Source organism: Lynx rufus, unplaced genomic scaffold, assembly GCF_022079265.1.
Source record: "Lynx rufus isolate CCGP_SWC_20201006 ecotype Redwood Valley unplaced genomic scaffold, mLynRuf1.p SCAF_10, whole genome shotgun sequence".
Lineage (NCBI taxonomy): Eukaryota > Metazoa > Chordata > Mammalia > Carnivora > Felidae > Lynx > Lynx rufus.
The window spans coordinates 30,549,909-30,576,538 of NW_025814824.1; the positions used below are offsets into that span (position 1 = coordinate 30,549,909).

The window sequence follows — 26,630 nt, forward strand, 5'->3', positions numbered from 1 at the left end:
GCATGCGATCAGCAAAATTATTTCACATCTTTATTACATGTCAAGCGCCACACAATATTTAGATAATGTAACTAAGTCAAGGATTTTGAGAAACACAGAGAAACTTTTAGAACTTAAAGAAAAAAAAAGAACACAAGTTTTTTTCAAAAGATCTTCAACACAATCACCTGGTAAGTTTGAGATGAAGATGAGGACATCATCCATTCATGTACAGACAGTATTTACATAGTGCCTCTAGGACACAGCCACTTGGTTTCTCTAGTAGTGTTGCTGCATTAGCAACCTTGCCCACTATCTCTGCTGGCAAATCCCTAGGACAAAGAAGTTCCTTTTTGCTGTGGCAACCAACTCCTGATTATCAGGAAAACTTCTCTCTTAACTCCTCAGGACTCAAACTCCTCAGCGGTAGCTCTGAGTTCTAACTCCAGGACTGTCATCTGATTATAAAGCCTATTTTCCATGAGTGGCAGAGGTTCTCACATAGAAGTGATTCACTGCCTAGAGACAATGTCTGAGACATTTTGGTTTCCACAATTAATTTCATGGAGGTGGAGGTATTACTGGCAACTAGTAGGCAGAAGCCAGGGATGCTGCTGAGTGTCCTACAATACACAGGACAGCCCCCACAACAAAATGTCGAAAAGTGTCACTGTTGAGCAACCCAGATCTACCGGATTATTTGCACCCACTCTAAAATGACTATTTACCAGGTCTTCTTTTTTTCAGAAACAATTATACCAAGATATTTCTGGCAAGGGCATGACTGAATGAATTTATCATATCACTCTTATATTTACCTGAAAGGAATATAGGATGTATTTCCACACATTAATATTCTATATGCTTCTTCTGGAGTCCTCCCCAAATATATAACCTACAACGAAAAGAAAAGAAAAAGGCAATTTATTTCTAAATGAAGATATAGTGCTGTCACTGCAAAGTGACCTCTCCAATTACCTGAGCCTGGGTCTCTAGCTTTCCCAAGGATCCTGAGAGTCCCCCAGCACCCGTCAGTGAATCCCTTTTTTGTTTCAATCTGCCATAGCTAGTTTCTGTTGCTTGCAGGAAGAACACTCAGCAACAAATTCACAACAACCTTTTGTAGTAACAAGTATAGAATTTTTAAAACAGATTTTCTAAACCAAGATGTTAGACTGAGCACATGCTTGTACCTCATCTCTTTTATGAAAAGCCACTGAAATGATCATAAAGAAGTGTGTGGGGGTCAGGGTTGGGAGATGGATTGAGACTGGGGAAAAGGTGGAAAAGGACATAAAGGCAGAGAAAGTTTATTAACTCCATCCATTTAGATTTAACTACTTACAATACTGTACAAGTTTCCTATAAAACTGCATTTGCTTCCTATTCTCATTGGCTTCTTTTATCCTCAGAACTACATTATGCTTCCATTTTTATCTGGTAGAATTACTTCAAGTAGATGCTTTAGCATTTCAGGTCCATTACTGGTAGGTATTCCTCACATTTCTGATAATTTCTTGTTTTCTGCCCTGAATTTATGGACTATGTATATGATTTTTCGTGAGTAGTTCTTTTCTCTCAATGATTTATACATGTTGTTCCACTGTCTTCTTAGTTGTAGTGTTGCAGAAGTATTTTACTAGCCTCATACTCTCCTTCTGTTCCTTACAAGCCACTGGTTCTAAAAAAACTACTGGCCTCCCTCTAAATAAGTCATCTTCAATCTCCAATTAAGTTTGCCTGGGATTATCTGACCCACATGCTATCTGAAGGCACAAGTCTTTTTCCAACTCAGAATCTTCCTGCAGGGCAGGGCATTTTCAGCTCATATATAGGGGAGGGGAGGTAGCCACAAGCATTAGATTTGGCACATATATTATGATACAAATTAGAGTCAGTGCTAAAGCTTACTTTGGGATAACATACTTTAAATGTTGACTGGTAAAAATAAATCATTAAAAAAGTTAATTATAAACTTTTAATCTCTACTACATATACATATGAGCTGTTTCTTCAATGTAATGTGAGCTGTCTCAAGTGAGGACCCACATCATTGGTTTCATTTGACTCCTGGTTCATAGATTATATATTATATATACTGTGGTTCAATGTTTAATTCACTGAACCTAAATCTACTTGTTAATGGTTAGAAAATGTTTAAATCTTAAATTAAAAAAAATCATTGGATTAAAACAAATTACAAAATCACAGATCCAGCAAGGATCTTTGAAACTTAGAGAAGGGTATATTCCAAAACTAGTCATAACAGTTAACTCAGCTTCCAGAGGGCATTTTACCAATATTCTGTTTTAAGAATCACAAATGGAAAATTTTCCCAATGTCTAGGCTGTTTCTCAATATGGTTTCATCCCATTTACTCTAAAAAAAATGCTCAACTTTAATTAACTATACAGAATCCTCCAATATTTATCTCTTAACATTTCTTTATCTATAGGATACAAATCCACAAAAAAAAGTACCACAAAGAACAATCAATTCCAAGAATAAGGAAATACTTTGTTACCCAGTATCAAACAAATTTTCAAGTACAAGTATTTCTGACTCATATACGATTGCAGTTTATCATGAATTAGCCACAAGATAATCATTTTTAATCTCACTCATCATACTTGTCTATACATTATCTTTTAAGCATCAACCTATCAACTGACTTTTTATTTTATTACTATTCATTTGTAAAGACAGCATAACAATTCTTTCAGGAAAAATTTAAAACTTTTTAAAAAACAAATTCCTCTTTCCAAATCTCCTCATTCTCTTCTAGTCTCCAACATGCTTCCTTTTTTATCTAAGGCTTACTACATAACATCAGTATTTTCTTTTCTCCATTCTATTTTAGGACTTACTAGCAGACAACTCCCCTCCAAACACCACCCCTGAAACCAAAAGAACAAAACCAAATAAAAACCACTTTGAGGCAAATGAGAGTGAAAACAGGTTTGATTCAATTGTGTTTGAGTATATATGTGTATATATACATAATTTAAGTAAATGAAATCCAGAGACCTCTTTCAGATTTTCCATAAATTTCTAATAAAACCTTCTCTCAAATTATAGTAATTTTTCCTTAAGCACCACATTAAAGAAAATTCTCTTACTCAAGATTGCAGTTCTTTGGTTTCTTTAATTACTAAAATTGCAATAGTATTATTTCCTTACTTTCAAAACACTGTCGCTAATACATTAAATAATTCTGGGTTAGCCTTGGAACATAAGTTCAATTCAAAGAACACAAGAGCAATATAACATTTCCTCCTATGGGGGAATAAAACCTAAATCCCTAGCCATGAACTTTAAAAAAAAAATGTTATTTTTGAAATCTAGTTGGGGGATGCTTGTACATAATGTACTTAAACAGGTAATACTGGGTATAATGAGATAAGCTGAAAGAAATTTATAGACTCAGAATAAGTCTATTTATATAATGCTATAGTCTGAATGTTTGTGTGCCCCACCTTGCAAATTCTTATGTTGAAATCCTAACCCCCAAAAGGTGATGTGATGGTATTAGTAGATGGGGCCTTTGGGAGATGGTTAGCCATAAAGGTGGAGCCATCATGAATGGGATTAGTGCCTTCTAAAAGAAGCTCCAGAGAGATCCTCAGCCCCTTCCACCACGTGAGAGGCCTCACCAGTCCATGCTGACATTCTGATCCCGGAAGTTCCAGCCTCCAGAACTGTGAGAAATACATTTCTGTGTATAAGCCTCCCAGTCTCTGGTACTTTGTTATGGCTACTCAGAAGGACTAAGACACAGAACTATTAAGGAAATATCTGCTAGCAATCTATCATTTTTAACGGTACACTCACGTATCTTCCCGCATCAAAAGGCCTTGCCAAATGAAATTATTCTAAATTTGTTTTTTAAGAAAAACCCTATAAATGGCTCCTCTATTAACACAGATCCTCAAATTAGTAAACTCTAACTCAATGCAATTTTATGATCTATCACTGTGTTCCTGGCAATTTGGAAGGTAGGTCCTTCTCGAATTCCTTTGGTATATTTTCATGAGAAGCTTTGTACAAATATAGAATGCTCACTCTAAATCCACACTGCCATCCCAAAATAGGAAGCAACAAATGAGGAACAAGAGAGATATTAAACAGCTGTGGTAGCCAGCTTCCAAAACAGTCCCAGTGATGCTCACCTCCTGGTACTTCTACCCTTGCATGGCCCCCTCCCACATTGATTGGGCACCTATGTATAAACAATGCATAAAAGGCAGAGTGTGACTTCTGAGGCATAAATGATGCTGTGGCTCCAGCATTGGATTCCCCACTCCAGGTACCTCAAGGTGTCATTCAGTGACGGTACTTGGGCAGCTGTGTGGCAAGGAACTAAGGCCATGTGCCAATAACCAGCGCTAATTGGCAGGAGTGTGAAGAGAACCCGTTAGCAGTGCACCCTCCAGCCCCAGCTAGCCTTTAGATGACTGTAGTCCAGGGGGGTAATTTGTCAAGCAGCAATAATATGGTAACACAATCAACAGTAAGAAATGATCAGTTCATGGGGCGCCTGGGTGGCGCAGTCGGTTAAGCGTCCGACTTCAGCCAGGTCAAGATCTCGCGGTCTGTGAGTTCGAGCCCCGCGTCGGGCTCTGGGCTGATGGCTCGGAGCCTGGAGCCTGTTTCCGATTCTGTGTCTCCCTCTCTCTCTGCCCCTCACCCGTTCATGCTCTGTCTCTCTCTGTCCCAAAAATAAATAAAAAATGTAAAAAAAAAAAAAAAAAAAAAAAAAAAAAGAAATGATCAGTTCAGTTTGTTAAAAGTGTATAAATAAAAAAAATAGGTGACAAGTGCAGAGATGTAAAGATAAGCAAGTCTTGTGGCTTAGAAAGCATTAGGAAGGAGAGCTTGTTGCCACCTCTCTCTCTCTCTCTCTGAAGAAGCAAACAGCAATCTCACAGGATGAATAAAATATTGCGGCAGAAATACTTGAGAAGTCAATAGTGCTTTTCAAAGTCATGATCTTTTTTGCTGAATAAAATCAAAGCCATTTCTAGGACTTCCACCACCCCCATTTTTTAAATTACCATCTGGCTGCCTCAGTCCCTGTGAGAACTTCTAACCTTGGACTACTGATCTGTGTTGCAAAACCTGGGAGGGGCTGGGCTCAATCGGTGTTGAATTAATTAGTGGACTGAAAGAAAAGAATCACAGACTGATCAGTTTCAATCCTGACCACTCAGGCCTCAAATAATAACACCCAATCACTTAGACACATGCTTCTTATTTCTATTCTTACACAGAGCATTTTGAAGCTTAAGCTATGTACTTACTGGTCTTTGGTACAGTTCTAAAAACCAAAACATTACACAAATCATCCTAAGAATGAAGAATAACAAAGAGTACTTAAACTCCACAAGAAATGTGGCAGCCCAATAAACCAGTAAACCATTTTCAAGTATTTTTCTTTTTTTTTAATGTTTATCTATTATTGGGAGACAGAGAGAAACAGAGCGTGAGCAGGGGAGGCACAGAGAGAGAGGGAGACACAGAATCTGAAGCAGGTTCCAGGCTCTGAGCTGTCAGCACAGAGCCCGACGCGGGGCTCGAACTCACAAACTGAGATCACGACCTGAGTCAGCCACTTAACCAACTGAGCCACCCAGGTACCCCCATTTTCAAGTATTTTTCATGGAGAAATGTCACAATGTTTCCAGTATTAACTTACATGCGCATCAACCAGATGACATGGTCTTTCCTATGCCAAGACTTGAATGATCTTTTTTAAAGAAATCACTCTCTCCAGATTAATACTGAAATGTTCATGAAAGTTGGAAATAAGCTTACGGAAATAGCTTATTGAGCAGGGAAAGACTATATACAATACAGTTTTACATGATAAGATAAATAAATCAATTTCACAGCTCCTGCACAAATACAGAAATATGAAAAAAAAACCCTAAATCATTTTTAGAAAAAATCAGATGGCCTTATATTTCAACAGTTTTCACTTTTTAATTATTTTTATTTATATAACAGTAGGCTAGTATAATGATTCTCAGTTTAGATAAAGGGAAACTGGAGGTTTGGAGTAGCAATCATATCTACCAAAGCCATACAGCTAATAAACGTGAGGGAGGGGCGCCTGGGTGGCTCAGTCAGTTAAGGGTCTGACTCTAGATTTCAGTTCTAGTCACGATCTCAGGATTTGTGAGATCCAGCCCTGTGTGGGCAGAGCCTGCTTGGGATTCACTCTCTTTCTCTCTCAAAATAAATAAATAAACTTTTATTTTTTTTAATGTGAGGGAATTAGTTCTGGGTATTAAGTGTACATGGTTATACTATGTGAGTAGTAGGGATTTTTTTTTTTTAAACAAAGCAAAAATCTTGATTTTTTTTTTTTTACATGAAACCTCCTAATTTTTAAACATGGCAAAAACAAACAAACTACTATTATTTAAAAATAAATACTGTTAGTTACACAAAGCCAGCAGGCCACTACTCTCCCACTTCTCCAACTGGTCACCCAAAATCACACGGCTTGCTATGGATGGAAGAGGGCCTACTGCTCAGCCCTTATTTATGGATGAGAAACCATACTATCTAAAACAAGTATTAGGGGTGCCTGGGTGGCTCAGTCGGTTAAGCAGCCGATTTCGGCTCAGGTCATGATCTCGCAGTCTGTGAGTTTGAGCCCCACGTGGGGCTCTGTGCTGACAGCTCAGAGCCTGGAGCCTGCTTCTGTTTCGGTGTCTCCCCCTCTCTCTGCCCCTCCCCCATTCACGCTCTGTCTCTCTCTGCCTTTCAAAAATAAATAAATGTTAAACAAAAATTTTTTTAATAAAAAAATAAGTATTAAAACAAGGACAGGATCCAAAATTCCAGACAGCTTGAAAGATCTACAATCAAAGCTTGTAACAGTCAGAGTAATTTCTCTTTACCTTTTCCCCAAACTAATACCACCTACCAAGTATCACGGGCAGCTGAAATACCAGCAGTCAGGCTCACTAGGGTGAAAAAGGAAGTAGTAAGGCTGTGAACTGTGATGCCTACAGCCACCTCTACCACCTGGCCTATTCCTCCGGTCCATCCTATCTCCTTTTGGGCACACCTCACACTAACCTGGTTCCTGGTTGCTATTTACAGCTGCCTGTTGCTGTTGGCCCTACTTTTCACTGACACCCAGGAAGGGTGTTTGCCCAGGGCTGAGTATTGCCCAGGGCCAAGACCCTGGCCATCCCACCTGATTTTATCCTCCAGTCTTTGCTGCCCCATTTAGATGGCTATTTGCTGAACTGGATTCTTACCTACAGCTCCCAGATCCTCTCCTCTGTGCTCCCTTTGTCTTAACTTCTCATCTGATCCCTTCACCCTGCAGCCACCTTAACCTGGTACTGACTACTCCGGGTCCAAAATAATTAAATCCTTCAGGAAAAGGAGACTACAAGTTCAAAAGATCATCATTAAATAACAAATTAAGTCCCTGAGCTCTTATTCTAATTGTTGAAGTAATCTCAAATTCAATACAATTTAGGATTCTACTCAAAGATTGCTGAATTAATCAATTCCCAGAATTTAATTAGTATAATTTTCAATGTAAATGTTAACAATTTACAAGGTAAGTCATTATAAAGGTTATAAAAATTGCTTAGAAATAAAAAATAATAATACAGAGTGATAAATTTTGAACAGGAAATCTATATGTTAGCACAATTAGCTCTACCAAAGTAATCTATTAAACATTAAAGGAAAGCAAATTTGCAAGCTATGTACCAAGAGTTTGCTTCTGTCATTTATCTTATACTCAGAACGCTTTAACCACAAAAACTATTAGAAACAATGGTTAATTTCCCACGCTAGCCCTCAAAAGTACATTTAACCTATGGAAGAACTAAATACTATATATCTGCAGGAAAACAGAACTGCTGCTGGGGCAATAAGATAAAATGGTAACTTTCTTGTTTTTTAATATAAAACGCAGATTTAAGATATGATAATGGTGGACAGGAGCAGGGGGAAAAAAGAAAAAGAAGAAGACATTTTATTCAATGTTTAATTTGTGCCAGATATTCTACCTAAACTGAAATTAAAAGCCAGCTCAGTGGCCTCTTCAAAAAACTATTTTGCAACTAGAAATTAATGTTTATACCTACTAGTATTACACACTATCACTTCCATTACAAAGTATACACATAAAAAATTAAATAGACAAAGATAAAGTGACAGTTATTTCTTAAATGATTATATACAGTAATTGTGCTTTAAAGAACTTCTTCACAAAAAAAATAATAAAATAAAGAACTTCTTCACTAAAATATTAATAAATTTAACAGCTAATGCTTCATTTTTTAAGTGTTTTTAAATGCCTAGTTGTGAGTTGTGAGTTCGGCTACTTCTTTTCTTCTATTTATTTATTACTTTTTTTAGTTAAAAAATATTTACAGAAGTATATTTTACAATTAATAAAAACATAATTTTAAATGTACAAGTCAATGGATTTTAACAACTGTCTACACCTATATAACCATCCAGACAGGAAATTCCCATCACCCTCAAAGGTTCTCTTGTGCATCTTCCCAGTTAATCCCAAATGTTTCCCCCTCCCCATAAGTCTGAGACAACCACTGATATGCTTTCTGTCTCTATGGAATAGAATAGCTAGCCTTCCGAGAGCTTCATATACATAAAATCATGCACAGCTGTTTCAATTCTTGATTTTAATGGGTGCTTTAACTAAAACAGATACTTTACTGTGGTAAGTATATGTAAATGCAGAAACGATCACACTCATTCTTTCAACCCATCCAGCCAATGATGGACATTTGGTTAGTAAATTCCCAACTTACCAAATGCTAATCAGATATTATTAAAAACTAATGGAGGAGTGCTGCACATTTGAAAACATGCTTAGCAAATAAGCCCAAAATCCACTGAAACTTTACTTAGATGATTTTAAAGCAGGTTATAAAATTTTGTTTTGTGGCTATCACTAGAACACTTGACTTTGAAAACTGTGTACTTAAATGGAAAAACACCATTCATTCTGCCTTTCAGTAGGAAACTGGTTTCAGGATAACCAACAATCTTAACTGGAAGAAAGGAAGTTCAATTTCCATGAAAGAAAGCCAACTAATAAATGAAGGATGAATGAAATAATTAGGAATTATGGTTATACTGAAATCATAATAAAATTGATTGAGGCAAGTACTATAATTGTTGTTTAAAACACTAGCTGCATGGTTGATGGGGAACTGAACATACAAATAGTTTCAAAATAACACCATCTGAATCCATTAAGTCATAAAGGAGAAAAATCATACATTGAAGGAATTTGATGATTAGCCCCTAATCCAAAGGACATTTTTAGCATCCTGAATGGTAATTTAGGTATTATATCATATGTTTTCTGATATGATGCAACATATTCTACTAATGCACGAGCCTACAGATTTAACTTCCAGTTCAGAAGACATACAGAGAATGGAGAAAACCAGTTAAAACATACCACAAGGAAGAAACCAGAGAAATTCGAAAGGTAGAACATTCCATAAGAGGTCTGGTCTCTTCCATAAATCAGTGTTAGCAAAAAGGTACCATGAATGTGTCAGTGAGGTTAAGGGCACAACAATCATACACAATGTGTGGTCCTGGATTACATATTGCTTTGGACATTTTGGATCGATGGAGGAAATATGAATATAATCCAGGTATAGAGATGATGTAGTATGTACTAAAATGGAACAATGAGCCACTGACTGAAAAAAATAGGTGATAAAACTGTACTAGTGAACATAAAACATATAGTATATTACACACACATATGCACATGTCCTGTTGTTGTTTTTTTTAAATTTTTTTTAACGTTTATTTATTTTTGAGACAGGGAGAGACAGAGCATGAATGGGGGAGGGTCAGAGATTGGGAGACACAGAACCCGAAACAGGCTCTAGGCTCTGAGCTGTCAGCACAGAGCCCAACACGGGACTCAAACCCACAGACCGCGAGATCATGACCTGAGCTGAAGTCGGCCGCTCAACCGACTGAGCCACCCAGGCGCCCCTGCACATGTCCTGTTTTTATAAATATAAAAGGGTTTTTATTTTTTATTTTTAAGGAAGATTTTCTAAATTTCTCAAGGGTACACAGGTTTTGTACATGACATTTTTCACAAAATGACAAAAGTTTCAAACTTTTATTTTCAAAATACTCTCTTAATTATGAATTTATTTGTTTTGAAAGGCATTTTCACTTAAAACTTCACCTTTACTTGAAATGACAGGCTATATATACCACCCCTCTCCAAATCTGGCTAGGTAATAAGGAATCACAGACTTATCACAACAGGGTAAACTTACCACTTCATAAAATGATGTAATGCACTTATCTTTCACATTCCTCAAGTCTTCTATGGTGAGTGGTATACAAGATTTTTCTTTTTTTTTTAATTTGCTTTAATTAAAATTTTAAAGTTTATTCATTTTGAGAGAGAGACAGCACAAGTGGGGAAGGGGCAGAGAGAGAGAGAGAGAGGTAGAGAGAGAGAATCCCAAATAGGCTCTGCATCGATAGCACAGAGCCCCATGCAGGGCTCAAACCCACACACACAACTGTGAGATCCTGACCTGAGCTGAAACCAAGAGTTGGATGCTTAACCAAGCACCCTAAGATTGTTACTTTCACCATAATTTGTTACCAAAGCTCCTACCATTTCAGATGATTGTGAATCCATTTACCAGGCCACACAAAGTGCATTACTTGGAAATATGCACATTGAAGACAAATGAATAGTTAAGCCAATAATCTCACTTCTTCTGCCACATGTGACACTTGACCATCTGACAAAAGGGAGCATGAGCATATCAATCCTGTTTTAAGTATCTGAGTTATTTTGAGTACTTATAAAACTAACCTCCTCTGTTTTTAAGACAAAAGATAATAGAAGTACTGCCACTTTATTCTCAAGCCTCCTCCACACTCTGTATTAGGTCCTTCTGAATGTGTAAAGAAGAAGGGGACATCCCCTTCAGAATCCCGGAGTGTAAAAGGATGGATCAAGAGTCAGTCCATTTGGAACATTTCCTTCCTGAAACTTCTTCCTCTAGACTTTCTGTTTTAACATTACCACACCACCTTCCAGGTCAACCATTGTAAAGCCTTACAATCTCCAAAATTCCTCAATAACTCCAAAAAAAGGTTATCAAGGCTGCAGATCGATTTTTTAGGGAATTCTCATTCTTTCTACAAATCTTTCATCAGAGGATTTAACAGACTTCAACCAGATCAAATCTCTATTTACTTACCTTTGATGTTTCATCTTTTAAGGTATCCATGTTATACCTCGATCCTCTTTTGCTACTATTAATAAATTTCCTTTTCTTAGGTTTTCTCCTATTTCTCTACCTAGCATCACTTGAACTCCAAGCTCCCACTTTAGCCATCCAGTCATGGCTGCAAGGACTTTCACTACAGCCAAGAGCTGTGATCCTCCTGCCAAGCTGGCTTCTCACTGAGCAAAGGAATGAACTCAAGTCCATGTCCAAATTGCTTACCTGGCACTTTCCTAACCAATCAAATCAGTGTTAATCTGAGAGCATAAAATCCTGGAAGGATTTCTAACTCCAAATATGTTAAAAATAGAAAAATACACTTCTACATGCCAAAATAAACCATAAACAAAGTCAAAAGGCCAACACCAAACTTAAAACAAATATGACAACAAATTTTTGGTAAATTTGCCAAGAGGTCATTTTTTTTTCACTAGCAGTAACACACAACAGCAATAAGATTATTAAAAAGAGATTTCTTATTTATAAAATTATCAAGTGTTTTGTTTTTAACAAAACCCTTGGTTTCCACCATGATCACAGCCACCTTCTCTGGAGGGTCTTCACACTGAAGACATCATGTCTGGCTCCCCAAGACCCACCCCCAACTTGGGGACATCTCACCTGACCAGAAACAAACGAATGCACCAAGAACAGTCCAGGCAGAACTCGGTATGTTCTAGGCAAGCGCACATTCTCTGAAATGGAATGGCTTCAGCCACCCAGATTTTCTCCTGGGCAGTGCAAAGACTTTTACTGTCACACCAAGGGCCATTTCTCCAGCATCTCCTCTAACACTGTACAAACCCCAAGAATTCTGGCTACATCCCTCTTTCTGTAAAGCTGTCATGATTTATCCTGTAATCCATGGGGTTCCTATCCCCAGTGATTGGCTAAGTAATGGGACCAAATGCCCCTGTTAAAACAGCCAGCTCCCTATTCTCTTTTTCTTGAGAACTTGCATAGGCTTTTTTTTACCCCTAAGAATTTTTGCTGTGAAGCACAATAAACACCAGGAAAGATGGAAAAACAAACAACTAAACAAAAGCACCATATTTCGGTAAGCTTAAGAAGTCAAATTTTAATAGACATCATCTACAACCTGTGTTTCATATATTCAGAGATGATAAAACTATCCCAGAAACATTTCTATCAACTATTTCTGTGAGCACAAGAGGAAAAACAAAAGCAAAAAAGGCCTTAATCACTGTTGTTAATGATTTACCTTTAACAGAAAAGGAAATCACTAAATTTTTAGGTGCAATGTTAGCTAGTACCACCAACTTCTGGTCTAATCACTGTACATTCTAAATTATTAAACTATATACCAGAAAATAACTTTCAAAGGGAGGAAAGCATGACAGAATCAAGTAGCAAGCTGAGGGAAGAAAGAACTTATCTAAAGAACTTCAAAGACAATCCCTTTATGGTGGATGGGAGTAGAAAACACATTCAACTTGCTCTTCTCCAGTGAACAGAACAGCTAGCTTCCATACCAACAAACAAAAAGATAAGGGACACACCACTCTGGAGGAGCTCTCGGCATATTCTGGAAAACTTGCTGCTAAGATACTCCTGCAGATAAATGCACCAGGCAGTGATAAAATGGGACTAAAAAAGCTCTTCCTTGATGCTTATAAATAAATGAAATTTATAACTCTTGTGTAAATACTGGCTATTCCAAACACACTTTGCAATGATTCAAACAGACCTCTCAATGTCCTGTGTAACCTATGCAGTATGCACCCATTTTCCTCATGCAAGATGTTTTGATAAGAATAGAGAGAATCCTAAGAATAGATCTAAGAATCATACCTCAGTTAGGAAAAAATTGCCTATATTCAAATTATAAAGCACTCTTACTTCATATGATGCACTTTGCTGTTTTTCTAGAAAAAAAAAACAATTATTAATCCTGACTCCACTTTTACAACTTCACTAAACGGACCATGGGTTTATAAAAACACAGCTTTGGGGGGGCGCCTGGGTGGCTCAGTCGGTTGGGCGGCTGACTTCGGCTCAGGTCACGATCTCACTGTCCGTGGGTTCGAGCCCCGTGTCGGGCTCTGTGCTGACTGCTCAGAGCCTGGAGCCTGTTTCAGATTCTGTGTCTCCCTCTCTCTCTGACCCTCCCCCGTTCATGCTCTGTCTCTCTCTGTCTCAAAAATAAATAAACGTTAAAAAAAATTTTTTTTTTAAAAAATCTTAAAAAAACCACACAGCTTTGGGGGCATTATTAAGTGCACAACACAGAAAAGGGGTTTCACAGTAGTTAATCAATTCTTTTAAAAAATAGACTTTTTAAAGAGTAGTTTTAGGTTCAAAACAGCAAAACTGAGTAAAAGGTACAGAAACCTCCCATATACCCCATCCTCCCAAACATGCACAGCCTTTCCAGCTGGTCAAATCTTTAAAAACAAAACATGTTCTTTCTGGAAAGAAATCAAGACATTATCATAGAAAACGTAATTTCAAAATTCCAACTGCAATTTAAAGTACCACTGCCGTATGCATTTTCACTAATATGTTAAGAAATCAGTTTAATACTTACCATATAACATCCAATAAGGAAAGCAGCATTTGCTTGTTTTCTCTGATCAGAGCCAGTAAAATGAATAATTTTCTTCCTCATCATTGTGATGGACTGCATGAAGATAAACAGCTGTTAGTATTTCTCTTTAATTTCAAGTTTTCTAAAACTTTACTTTGTGATGAAGATATAAATTCCAAATCTTAACAACATATAAGCATTTGTATTAGCAAGAACTTTAAAATAGTTAACTCTAATACTCAAAAATACCATGTACCTTCCCATAATAGACATATTCTTGGATTAAAATGAATGTACAATTAAGGAGTGAGGAAGAGACATGAACAGGTATATGCTTAGAGTACATGCTCTGAAAGAATACATACGATGCTAGAAAAGGCAGTGGGGGGGAGGGGACTTTTCTTTCCTTTCCCCGTTTTTGTTTTTAACATCTATTCCCAAAACCTTTGCATTAAAATAAAAGGGTGGGGCGCCTGGGTGGTTTAGTCAGTTGAGCGTCCGACTTCGGGCTCAGCTCAGGTCAAGATCTTGCAGTTCGGGAGTTCAAGCCGCGTGTTGGGCTCTGTGCTGACAGCTCGGAGTCTGGAGCCTGCTTCAGATTCTGTGTCTCCCCCTCTCTGCCCCTTCCCCACTCGTGCTCTGTCTCTCAAAAATGAATAAACGTTAAAAAAATTTTTTTTTAATAAAAGGGTAAATAAAAACAGGCAAAAATAATTCTGTTACAAATCAGGATAGTGAATGAGGTAACAGGGCAGAGAAGGGGTGGAACAGAGATAACAGAGCATAAGTGGGCTCTTGTGTGGCGTTGCTAACATTCTGTTCTTGATTTGATGACTTAGATGATTACCTACATATACTGTTTGTGAAAATTCATTGATCTGAACCTCAAGATCTGTACCTATTTCTGTACATACATTATACTTCAATTCTGTAAATACATTATACTTTTTATTTAAAAGGATATGGAATTTAAAAACCAAAAAAAGCATATGATTAGTTAGGACCTCCTCACCTGTATTTCACTAACGTGAGCAGAAACAGATTCAGGTAAGCATAAGGAAAAGGATATATTGAGTTCAAAAAGCACATATTTCTTGGCTTCTGTGAGTCAATGATGAATGTATACATATTTTGTTTACATAGAGTAAGAGATCCAAGTTGATTTTAAAAACAAAAACAAAACCCAACCAGCCATAGAGCAACATAAGCACAAGACACTGAAATTCAAACTCTATACATGTTTTTATCACTAATTGAGTAGGCAGTAATGTTTCTACCAGGTTGGATGGTCAATACCCTGAAAGTTGGTTCTAGTAAATAATAAAAAGTTTAAAAAAAAAAAAAGGACTAATATACCAATATATTCTTGGTTGACTGAAGGATAAAAGGCTGTAGATAGAGGAATACACGGGGGAAAAAAAGTCTTTCAAAATTAGAGCAAAGAAACTCAAGCAGGGGGAGAGGGAATTATTTTTAGCTTCCTAGCCCTGTATGAACAAAAGACCTGCCACTGGCAAGTGGAAAAAAGGAGGAGGGTGTGGACATAAATATACAAGGCCATAAATGTTTATATTCCTATTCAAGAGAAAAATAAAGCCCAGAAAAAAAGAGTTTCCATCTTACATAAATCTGTAGGGCATACTATATAATACAAAAAGAAAAGGCACGTTGCTATTTTGCAGATTAGTAACTCCTCTGGCAGGTATTTCCAACAGTTATGATGGGGAATTTTAGGTTTGAGGCTCAAGGGAAAAAAAAATCTGCCTTAATCACTCATAAATTTTTAATACAATTTAATTTTTAGTTGAAAATAAATTTTATTTCTTCTGTGTAATAGTATGGTAAGTAATCACCTGGATAACATTGTTTTTAAAAAAGTAATGGCCCCTAAATGCAGCACTTTCTACGTGAGAATTTACAGTGACTAATTTGGAATTGCTAGCAGTACACAGACACTTTTTATTATATGTAACCATAAGTCAAAGTTTTTTAAATAAAGGAATGGGGTCTGAATTCAAATTAATAGAAATATTCTTTGCAACTCTCACATACAGCCTTAAAGAGATGCTGTTTGCCCCTGCCTTCCCTGCTCCTTAATAGTATGTACAAAGGGTGAGAGTGAAAAGTCACAAGTAGTAGTACAATATCACGGGACATTAAAGATAGAATGGAAGATGATGCAATTTTCTTCACTAGTTTGCTAGCATTCTCTGTCAAAGTGAAGGCAGAAAGGTCATTGTTTGACCAAAGCAAGGGAAGTTTAAGTTTCTCTTGCTGGGTTTCAGTTCCATTAGAACAGACAGTAAGAGGTTTCACTTTAATAACCAATTTCCACTTTGGCTTTTCAAGTATTTAATCATTACCAATTCAAACCAGAACCAAACGACTCAATCAGTCTTAAACCATTCAGTCAAAACTCTGGAAAATAAACATATACACTATGACTATATAAAACAATAAGCCACATGTATGTCTTAAGCACCCTGCAGTGAGAAACAAGACTTTATTTATTTATTTTTTTTTTTAGATAAAAAACAGAGGTATGTTTTCCTTACTTTTCCCTCCCCAGGATCAGACTAACAATGATTACCTAAGTCAAATCTTAAGTAAAAAAGATTTTACCTTTAATTTCTTATTTATCTTGCAACAGTATCTGTAAACCATTGCCAGATTGAGTGGTCCAAAATCTGCGTAGAAGCTTTAAAAATGAAAAACAAAAACATATATATACATTCTAGATGCTCTAATATAAATTCATTTTTGGAACTACAAGATCCAATTAAGACAAGAAAGAGTATACCAAATTTTTACTGATCATACAACTTAATACTAGTGGTATTCTGGTAAATAATGTTTATTAAAAAAACACGGCAAGTGTGACAATGGTTAAATCTAGCCTCGATAACATCTGAAAATACCTGTTGAATAAAAAAGCTGTTTTTCCACATGTTTCTACTGGCAAAAACACAGCATCTTACTTAGTAGCATATTAGCTTAATCTCAATATACCTTAAACTATTAGAATTTCAAATGTAAATTATTAAATTTAGGAAGGTTCTTTCATTTTGATTTTTTCCTAAAGATCTATTTTATTACCAAGAGTTTTAAAAAAAAGCATTCTCCAATTATCAACAGATTAGTAATTTTCCAAGGCTATTCTACTTATAAACATACCTTTAGATTCTTCAAAATAAAAAAAAAAAATGTTACTAACAATCTTTTAAAAAGCAATACTTACTTCTCATATTCAAGTTCATTATCTATGCTGAAATAATGTACATTTGATGAACTCTTTGGTCTGCTGTAGAGAATGGCAAAACAAAGGCGATCTGAAATGGAAAAATTGCAATGTTCCTTCCTTCAGGTTATTAAAAAACGTTTCACATATCATGATGCAACTCTTTTCAGATGAAGTCAAATTTTTATTTTTCCCATGCATGGTAAGGGTAATGGGCAATTTCAAAATGTTTTGCTATTCTGGCAGGTGATAATAAATAAGCCACATTTTTAAAGGAGAAATTGCTTTTAACCATAAATTTCAATAGCATTAAGTAATTTTTCACATAGCAACATGGCTAGATTTTTAGAGGAACCTCTCATTACAAAACTTTAGTACCCATGGGCTAAGAAATTTCAGCAACTGGAGGCATGCATTTGATAATTAGGCACCAACCTAGATTACTTGTGCTTTGTTTCACTAGGTTTTCAAATCATCCTAAAAAGTTATTTCAATAGGAAACTGCATTTTTTAAAACAGAAACTAAAGAACGCCATCAAAAAATGCTGCTAAATTAATGTTTACGGCTATAGAACACAACAAAACAAACCATATGTTTATCCAACTGTTCTTAGGGATCGCTTCTTTTTTGATTCGGAATCACTACTGTCATAGTGATTTTTACAATTAGACAAATTACCATTACAACAGAAGCAATGAGAGGTTTCTCCAAGAGGAGTGTGAGATGAACTTGTGTTGCATAAATGCAGTTAGGCTGCTGTGAAGTTTAGCAAGAATGGTAAGGAGTAGTAATGCTCAGAGGCTCCACCCTTTCTCCATGCCTCACCCCCAAAAAAAGTTGTCTAAAAATCATCAGTGAAGCAGTCACCTGCAATACCTCTTAGCAGTAATAAGTAGTGCTAGGAGAATACTCACATTCAGATTGTGGCAAAATCAAGCACAGCCTTCAAAATAGTAAAATATAAAGAACGCCAGCTGGCATCCTTTCCCCAAATGGGAATTTAAACAATTTCTGTCTACAATTCAACTCACACAATCGCTGTATTTACTTCCTTGCAAACTCAACTGAAATGTCTTGCAACCACAAACACTCAAACGGATGCCGGAGTTTATTCCTTTCCAACCACAAATGAACCTTGATCCCCGTGCACAGAATGACCTGGGATTTTGCTCCCTTGGGTGAAGAGACGCAACTACTCTACCAGCCAGGGGTGTAAGGACACCGGGTTCCCAACTGCACGTGTCCGTGTGGATTCGCCCCAAAGCAAGACCATGCCTGGGGACAAGGAGTCCGGGGAGGCCACCCACGCCCGTGAGACAGCAACGGCCCGGCCCGAAGTGGAAGGGCAGCCCTTTGCCGGCAATTGACGCCTCCTCGCCTCCCCTAGACGCCCCCGCCCCGCGGCACCGCCTGATGCTCTCTGAGTACCGGGTGTCCCAGCGGCGACAGACAAGCCCCGCACTCACCTTTGATCACCTCGGCCACCAGAGGGGTCCCTGCGCCCTCCCGGCTCATGACTCCAAAGCATCTGGAAGGCGGGGCGGAGGGAAGGACCGGGTGGCCAGAGAACAACCAGCCCGGGAGAGAGGAGGCGCAGCGACCACACCCCCAAAGTTTAAAAAAACAAAGTTTAAAGGGCCGCGCCCAAGCGCAGAGCACAGCAACGCCCCTCGGCCACCCACCACACCACAAACGCGGGCGAGCCAACCCCGGAAGTTCAAAACTTCTCAAAAGGCCCCAAACAGAGTGGCGAAAGAGTGGGGTGGAGAAACGAGCCCCAGCCGCCGGGGCTGAGCCTCGGCCCGCCTTGGGGCCGCCTGGCGGTCTTCCGCAGCGCCAGGCCTGGCCGGGCCACACTAATGCACTTGAAGTCGGGGAGTGCAGCAAAACACCGCAGAAGCGGACACAGGCCTCATAAAAGCAAGCGGCTCCAAAAGCCATTAAAAGGACTTGTCAGAAGAGAAGGACTCGTTGGCTGACCTGCCCAGCTATGCGGGGCATTCCCACAGCAGCCACAGCCGCGCACTCAGCCCTCCTCGCCGCTGCCGCTAGGGGGCACTGTTACCAGACAGGGCCAAGCCGGGAGGCGGGGTCCAAGGCCGGGCGGCGGCCAGGCGGGGGCGGGTGGAGGCGTTCGACTTCTCAGTCCACTCAGCTCCTTGGCCACTTCGGGTCGAGACCCGCTGGGTGCCAGGCTCGCAGGAATGCTGACGTCTCATCTATTTGGGCTCTCCAAAACTGCTCAGGATTTAAAGGTAAGCCTAAAACTGAGGCCATGTGTTCCTTTAAAGGTCCTAGATTTCTCCTCCAAAAAGCATTAGGATGGTTGAAAAACAAAAATTCAGACACAATACTTAAGCATCCATTTAAAGTATTTTCTAAATCTATGTTCCTGTGTTAGTCTCAAGTGATAAAAAATTTACGATACAGTATGAGTATGTGCATATGTATATGCACATACACACTAGGACCATGGGTGATTTTGATGATTTTCATTTCCTCCTGTTATTTTCCCAAGTTTCCTACAGACAAGTATTATTTTATCTGTGAAAAATTTTGCAATGACTCCCGTAAAGAGAAAGGCAATACAGGAACTACTGTACTCTTTCCCCCAAGTCACTTAAAGTCCTGATACAATATACACATTATATCACAATATATACATCTTTGCATCAAAAGTAAGCCTGCATACCTCCTAACCTTATCCTAAAATTTCCAAAAGGATCAAAGACTTTAAATGTAAAAACAAAATAATGAGTTATTTCTGTACTCTCCAATTGGGCCTTTTTAAATGAAACAAAAACTAAAAGCCATAAGAGAATGTATTAAATTGATACACATTTTTAAAATGGTGTTCATAGGGCACCTGGGTGGCTCAGTCTGTTGAGTGTCTGACTTCAGCTCAGGTCATAATCTCAAGGTTTGTGAGTTTGGGCTAGCTGCTGTCAGCCTGTCAGTGCAGAGCCTGCTTCAGATCCTCTATCCCTCTCTCTCTCTGCCCCTCCCCTGCTTGCACTCTCCCCCCCAAAAATAAGTATTAAAATGATAATAGTAAAATAAAAAGGTCTTCATGGAAAATAAACACATAAAGTCAAGACATAAGCTGGAAAATATTTTTAAATTCATCTCAGGCTGATGTTGAACTTCAAAATACAAAAAATGCAAACTGAAACCACAAGGTACTATTTTTCCTTGGCAAAAATCAGAGGAGTCTGATAAAGCATTGTTTGTGAGGCTGTGGAGAAACATCCACCCTCTCAGGTTGCCTGTGAGTAGGAATATAAACTGGGATAACCTCCTTGAAGGGCAAGAAAGGGCAATTTGGCAGAAATTTCCAAGACTGAAAGCTGGCAAGACTGCCAAGACAGGCTGCTAAATATTACCATTTATACCATTTATTTGAATGTGTATAAAGTATATGTACGCATTTGTATGACTGTATATGGCACATTGCATAGCTAATCTCTGGAAGGATATACAAAAAACTGGTAGTAGTGAATGCGTTTTACAAGAGGACACTGAGTGTCCAGAAATACAGAAAGATAAGTGAGATTTGTGCCTTTTCATAACTTTCAAATTTTGTACCATACATTTACCTATTCAAAATGAAGAAGGTTTTGAAAAGTGAACTTGCAGGCTAACAGTGTTTCTCCAAAGCTGACTCTTCATCAAGATATGAAGCATACTGCAAGCATAGTATAAGGCAACCTGGAAAAGTCCTTCGTGCACATTTAAAAAAAAGAACTGGTAGGGGGCACCTGGGTGGCTCAAACGGTTAAGGTTAAGCCTCTGACTTTGGCTCAAGTGATGCGTTGGGCTGTGTGCTGAGAGCTTAGAGCTTGGAGCCTGAAGCCTGCAGCCTGGAGCCTGCTTCAGATTCTGTATCTCCCTCTCTTCTGCCCCTACCCCGCTTGCACTCTGTCTCTCTCTCTCTCTCTCTCAAAAATAAATAAACATTAAAAAAATTAAAAAATAAAAGAGAGAACTGGTAACTTATTTGATTTCTACCTATATATCTTGCAATCCAATTTCTTTTAACAAACCCAAACAAAACTGGGAATACCTAGAAGGAAGTGGGAAGAGGTTTTTACACACTACAAGGGGCGGCGGGGAATCACTGGGGTATACAGCTGGCTCAGTTGGAAGAGCATGCAACTCTTGATCTCGGGGTTGTTGGAGCCCCACATTGGGTGTAGAAATTACTTAAATAAAAACAAATATTATTTTTAAAAAATCACTGATTTTTGATGTCCAATTACCTTTCCATAATGTATTCTCAATATTCTATTGTTAGACTAATATTGCAATAAACTGCTGTGGAGATGAGTGCGGGGATGAGAGCTATTTATCAGAAGCCTCGAGCTAGAAGCCGGAATCTTACAAAGTTCATGATTCAATTTATAATCCTGTAAACCCATGTATCTTCCACTTAATGTTTCTGTTGTCAAAAACAGAACACTGAAGATTTAAAGTAATAAACGTTCTTGCCTATATATGCCTGTCACATAATGTTGCCTCTCTTGCTTCTTTGAAAAGGGCACAGTAAAAGGAAATGAAATCTCACCATTTAAAAATGTTAACAAAAACGTTCAACATCCTCATGCCCAAGTTGTCTGTTTTGATTTGTTTTGAGTTGTCTGTTTTGATTTGGCTTTTGGGTCTCCAGTTTGCTACTTCTTCCTTTAATAAATACATTAAATAAGTAAAAAGTATTTTCCTACATAACAAATGTAGAAATTTGGGGATAATTAATCAAACAGAGGGGTAATGTTCTAAACCAAGTGAGAAATACATGTAGGAGTCAGGTGGCAATGATAATACAGCATACACTTTTTAACAGAAAGAACTCTACTTGGACCTACAGACACAATCAACTTCCCACTATTTCTCTTCCCCCCTGGAACTGGACTGACTTCACAGAACCTGGCAGAGTAGCTAGAGAAGTGAACAGCTTCCCTATAGGGTAAGAGAGCTCACCACAAGACAAGCAGAAAGGAAGATTCACATCCCTATGGAACAAAAGAGAACAGGTAAAAAACCAGGCTCTACCTGAATAGTGACTGTCCCTTAGAGAGAGGGCCAACAGACATCAGCCTCTCAGCTGTATTAGTCACTCAGTTTTGAAGGGAAGGAGCAGAGGAAGGGGGACCAAGGGGAGCAGAGGAAGAAATGTTCACAAAAGTACTGATTTTAATAAAGAAAACAATGACTGAGCAATTATCGACAGTTCAGTGCTAGGTACTGTATTAAAGCTCATAACCTATGAGGTAGATACTACTACTACTATCAGTAGTTTGCAGGAAAGGAAATCTAACCCTGAAGAGGCTAAGTGACCTAAAAGCAAGGTCACAAAGCCTGTTATAAAGTAGAATTAGGACAGGCTATTAGATTGAAGCCTGAGGCTTTTTTAAATCCTTGCCTCAGAGACTTCAGCTGATGTAAAGCAACAATAATTAAAACAATATGATGTTACCATAGCAATATACAAATATGGACCTGGGCATATATGAAAACTTAGTATGTAATGAAAATGTATTTCAAACCAGTAACAAAGAAGGCCTTACTCAATAAGGAGCAGTTATCTCCATGTATGAAAAGAAACTGAGATTTCCATCTCACCTATCACATAGAACAAATACCAGATTAAATAATTTTTTAAAGCTGTCAGGTAACTATAAAAATTATAATGAATAGTTCTACAATTTAAATGGGGAATTTTTAAGCATGACACAAAACTCAAGTCATAGAAGTAAAAAACAAACTTAGAGGAAAATATATAATAAAGGGTTAATCATATAATAAAGGGGTAATCATCATGACAGAAAAAAAGTACCTACAAAGCAATGTAACAACCCAATAGAAAATGAAACAGCCAATTCAAAAAAGCTATACAAATGGTCAGTAGTATATGAAAAAATCTTCCCAGTGGCTCATCATTAAAAAAAAAAAAATTCATCATCATGAAACAAATTACAGAAAAAAGTCACATGATTATCTCATTAAATACAGAAAAAGGAATCATTAAAATCAAGTCAGTTCCAATTAAGTCTTTGTATAATGAGCCTAAAGGAGAACTTCTTTGACCTGATAAAGAGTATTTTCCAAATACCTCTAGCAAGTATCATACTTCATGCTTTATTTTGTCAGCATCTCCCTCAAATAAAAAACAAGACAAGGGATGCCTGGGTGGCTCAGTCGGTTAAGCATCCAACTTTGGCTCAGGTCATGATCTCACCATTTGTTGGGTTCGAGCCCCATGTCGGACTCTGTGCTGACAGCTCAGAGCCTGGAGCCTGCTTCAGATTCTATGTCTCGCTCTCTCTCTGCCCCTCCCCCAAACTCCCCCCCCCCTCAAAAATATTTTAAAAAAAGACAAAAATTCCTATCATTACAATAACCGGAAGTTCTGGCTGATGCCAAGATAAGAAAAAGACATGAGAGAGAAGAATTGGAAAGGAACCAGTTGTCCTTATTTACAGACAATAATTATCTACCTAAAAAATACAAGAGAAATCTGTAAACAACCTATTAAAACTTTTGCAAAGTTCCTGGATATAGATGATTAACACACAAAAACCAAGAGTTTTTCTATATACTTGTAATAACCAACTATGAATATAATAGCATGTGCATATCCTTTATGAATATATGGCAAGATAAAGCAGGTTTATAACTGGGAAGACTCACTATCACAAAGATGGTGATTACCCTCAAACTAAAGGCAATTCTTACTAAAATCTCAATACAGCCTGACAAGCTGATTCTAAAATTAATCTAGAAGACAGCAGGAACCACGAAGAGCTGAACAGGAAGGGGGCCCTTGCCCTACTAAATAGTAAAATTTAAATTTAAAAAAATTTAAAATAGTAAAATTTTAAAATTTAAAATAGTAAAATATTATATCTGTGTAGTATTGGCACAGATATAATAGACAAAAGGTAAAGATGAGAGCCCAGAGAGAAACCACATTTAAAAAAAAATTTTTTTTTAACATTTATTTATTATTGAGAGACAGAGAGACACAGAGCTTGAGCAGGGGAGGGGCTGAGAGATGGAGAGGCACAGAATCTGAAGGAGGCTCCAGGCTCTGAGCTGCCATCACAGAGCCTGACGCGGGGCTTGAACTCACAAACTGAGAGAAGTTGTACATTTAACCGACTTGGCCACCCAGGCACCCCGAGAGAAACCACATTTACATGGAAACCTCCCATATGGCAGAGGTGGCATTACAGATCAGTAGGAAAATTACTCAGTACAAAGTATAGGGATAACTGGTTGTCCACTTTGTCAGGGGTGGTAGGAGGAAGTTGGATCCTTATCTTACACCATCAGCCATCACTCCCCAAAGAAGAAAAAAATCCCAGGTGGATTGAAAGTCTAGATATGAAGGGCACCTGGGTGGCTCAGTCCCTAAGTGTCTGACTCCTGATTTTGGCTCAGGTCATGATCTCACAGTTTGTAAGCTGGAGCCCCACATCGGGCTCTGCACTGAAAGCTCAGAGCCTGGTTGGAATTCTCTCTCTCAAAATAAATAAACACTTAAAAAAAAAAAAGTCTAGGGTGCCTCGGTGGCTCAGTTGGTTGGGTGACTGACTTTGGCTCAGGTCATGATCTCGCGGTTCATGAGTTCGAGCTCCGCGTCGGGCTCTGTGCTGACAGCTCAGAGCCTGGAGCCTGCTTCAGATTCTGTGTCTCCCCCTCTCTCTGCCCCTCCCATGTTCATGCTCTGTCACTCTCTGTCTCTCAGTAATAAATAAATGTTCAAAAAAAAAAAGTCTAGATATAAGAAGAAAGCTTTAAAAGTTTTAGAATATAGAAAAATAACTCATAACAGTGAAGGGATGGGTTTTTTTTTAAACAAAACATAAAAGGTACTAACTATGAAGCAAAAGATTGAGAAATTTGGTCACATGAAGATTTAATGCTTCTGTTCAATATGAGACTCCATAAGCAAAATTTTAGAAGATAATTCACACACTAGAAGATAGTTACAATGCATACAAGCAAAAGAGGATTAGTATCAGAACTTATAAACAACTATAAATCACAAAGAAAAAAGCTAACATCCCAATAAATAAATGGGCAGAAGATGGGAGTAAGAAATTCACAAAAGAAGAAACCTAATTGTTCTTGCTCCTCTTTTTTTAAAAAGGACCTATAAGGGGCGCCTGGGTGGCGCAGTCGGTTAAGCGTCCGACTTCAGCCAGGTCACGATCTCGCGGTCCGTGAGTTCGAGCCCCGCGTCAGGCTCTGGGCTCATGGCTCAGAGCCTGGAGCCTGTTTCCGATTCTGTGTCTCCCTCTCTCTCTGCCCCTCCCCCGTTCATGCTCTGTCTCTCTCTGTCCCAAAAATAAATAAACGTTGAAAAAAAAAAATTAAAAAAAAAAAAAAAAGGACCTATAAGATGAGTATGGTTTTAGTCTGTGCTATGCCTTGTGATGAACTGAGTTTACTCGTCAGAATAAACTATGGCAACAACTAACCCTGAAATCGTAGTGATTTAGTTCTCTACAACAGGTTTATTGCTTGTTGGTGCTACATGTATCACAGGTGGGGGGTGGAGGAGGCTCTATTCTATGCAGTCATCCAAGAATACAGAATAGAGGCTCCATCAGTTGCAGGTGCACCATCTGGAATTTATCCTTGTGGCTGGTTGACCGATGTGCCAGTGACTGCTTCTATAAGTAATTCCAGTGGCCTGCAGATCTAAATGCACACAGATATAAATCAAGTCCCTTAATTTTATCAGTAATAATGCCTACATTTTAATCTTTACCTGTTTAACTCCTGTGTTCCTCTATCAGTTGCTCTAAAACTAAGGTGGGGAAAAAAAGAGTAATCGTATCTAAAGAGACCCAAAAATCTTCACCCAATGTTACATTAGTCTCCATACTCATCTATATTCCTGAAATATTTAATGATTTTTTTTTAAAAAAAGGAAGCCACTATAAGAACTGCAATGGTTTTCACACCTTTCAGATCATTAGAGCAAGAGAAACTAAGAAAATGTCATGGGGTGCCAGGGAGGCTCAGTCAGTTAAGTGTCCGACTCTTGATTTTGGCTCAGGGCATGATCTCACACTTTGGTTCGTGAGATCAAGCCCCACATCAGGTTCTGCACTGACAGCTTGGAGCCTGCTTGGGATCCTCTTTCTCTCTCTCCCTCTCCCCCCCCCCTCTCTCCCTCTCTCTTTGCCCCTCCCCCACTCATCCATGCTCACACCCTCTCGCTCTCAAAAATAAGTAAACTTTAAAAAAGAGAAAGAAATGGGGCACCAGGGTGGCTCAGTTGGTGTCAGACTTCAGCTCAGGTCATGATCTCACAGTCCGTGAGTTCGAGCCCCGCATCAGGTTCTGTGCTGACAGCTCAGAGCCTGGAGCCTGCTTCAGATTCTGTGTCTCCTCTGTCTCTGCCCCTCCCCTGCTCATGCTCTCTCTCTCTCAAAAATAAATAAATGTTAAAAAAAAAAAAAGAAAAAGAAAATGTGATCAAGGCACCAAACAGCTAGGAAAAACATGGCAAATATAAAACAGAATGAGATGGTAGGGATAAGTCCAAACATATTAACA

At 38.3% G+C, this 26,630-nt stretch overlaps 1 protein-coding gene across 7 annotated transcripts in view; it reads right to left on the reverse strand.

Annotated features, from left to right (window-relative positions):
* The window catches only part of CDC14B (cell division cycle 14B), a 60,750-nt gene extending 41,669 nt beyond the window's left edge, over positions 1-19,081 (reverse strand). For 3 of the 7 annotated variants that reach the window (XM_047103180.1, XM_047103196.1, XM_047103188.1), the window contains exons 1-5: positions 18,527-19,081; positions 17,060-17,150; positions 16,444-16,519; positions 13,822-13,914; positions 798-874 (exon numbers count right to left, since the gene is read on the reverse strand). In XM_047103180.1, coding sequence (XP_046959136.1) covers positions 798-874; positions 13,822-13,914; positions 16,444-16,519; positions 17,060-17,150; positions 18,527-19,001 — 812 coding nt within the window. In that variant the 5' untranslated portion in view covers positions 19,002-19,081. The remainder of the gene's footprint in view (positions 1-797; positions 875-13,821; positions 13,915-16,443; positions 16,520-17,059; positions 17,151-18,526) is intronic. The other 4 variants (XM_047103212.1, XM_047103163.1, XM_047103171.1 and 1 more) reach the window with 3 other exon arrangements.
* Positions 19,082-26,630: the final 7,549 nt, after the last annotated feature.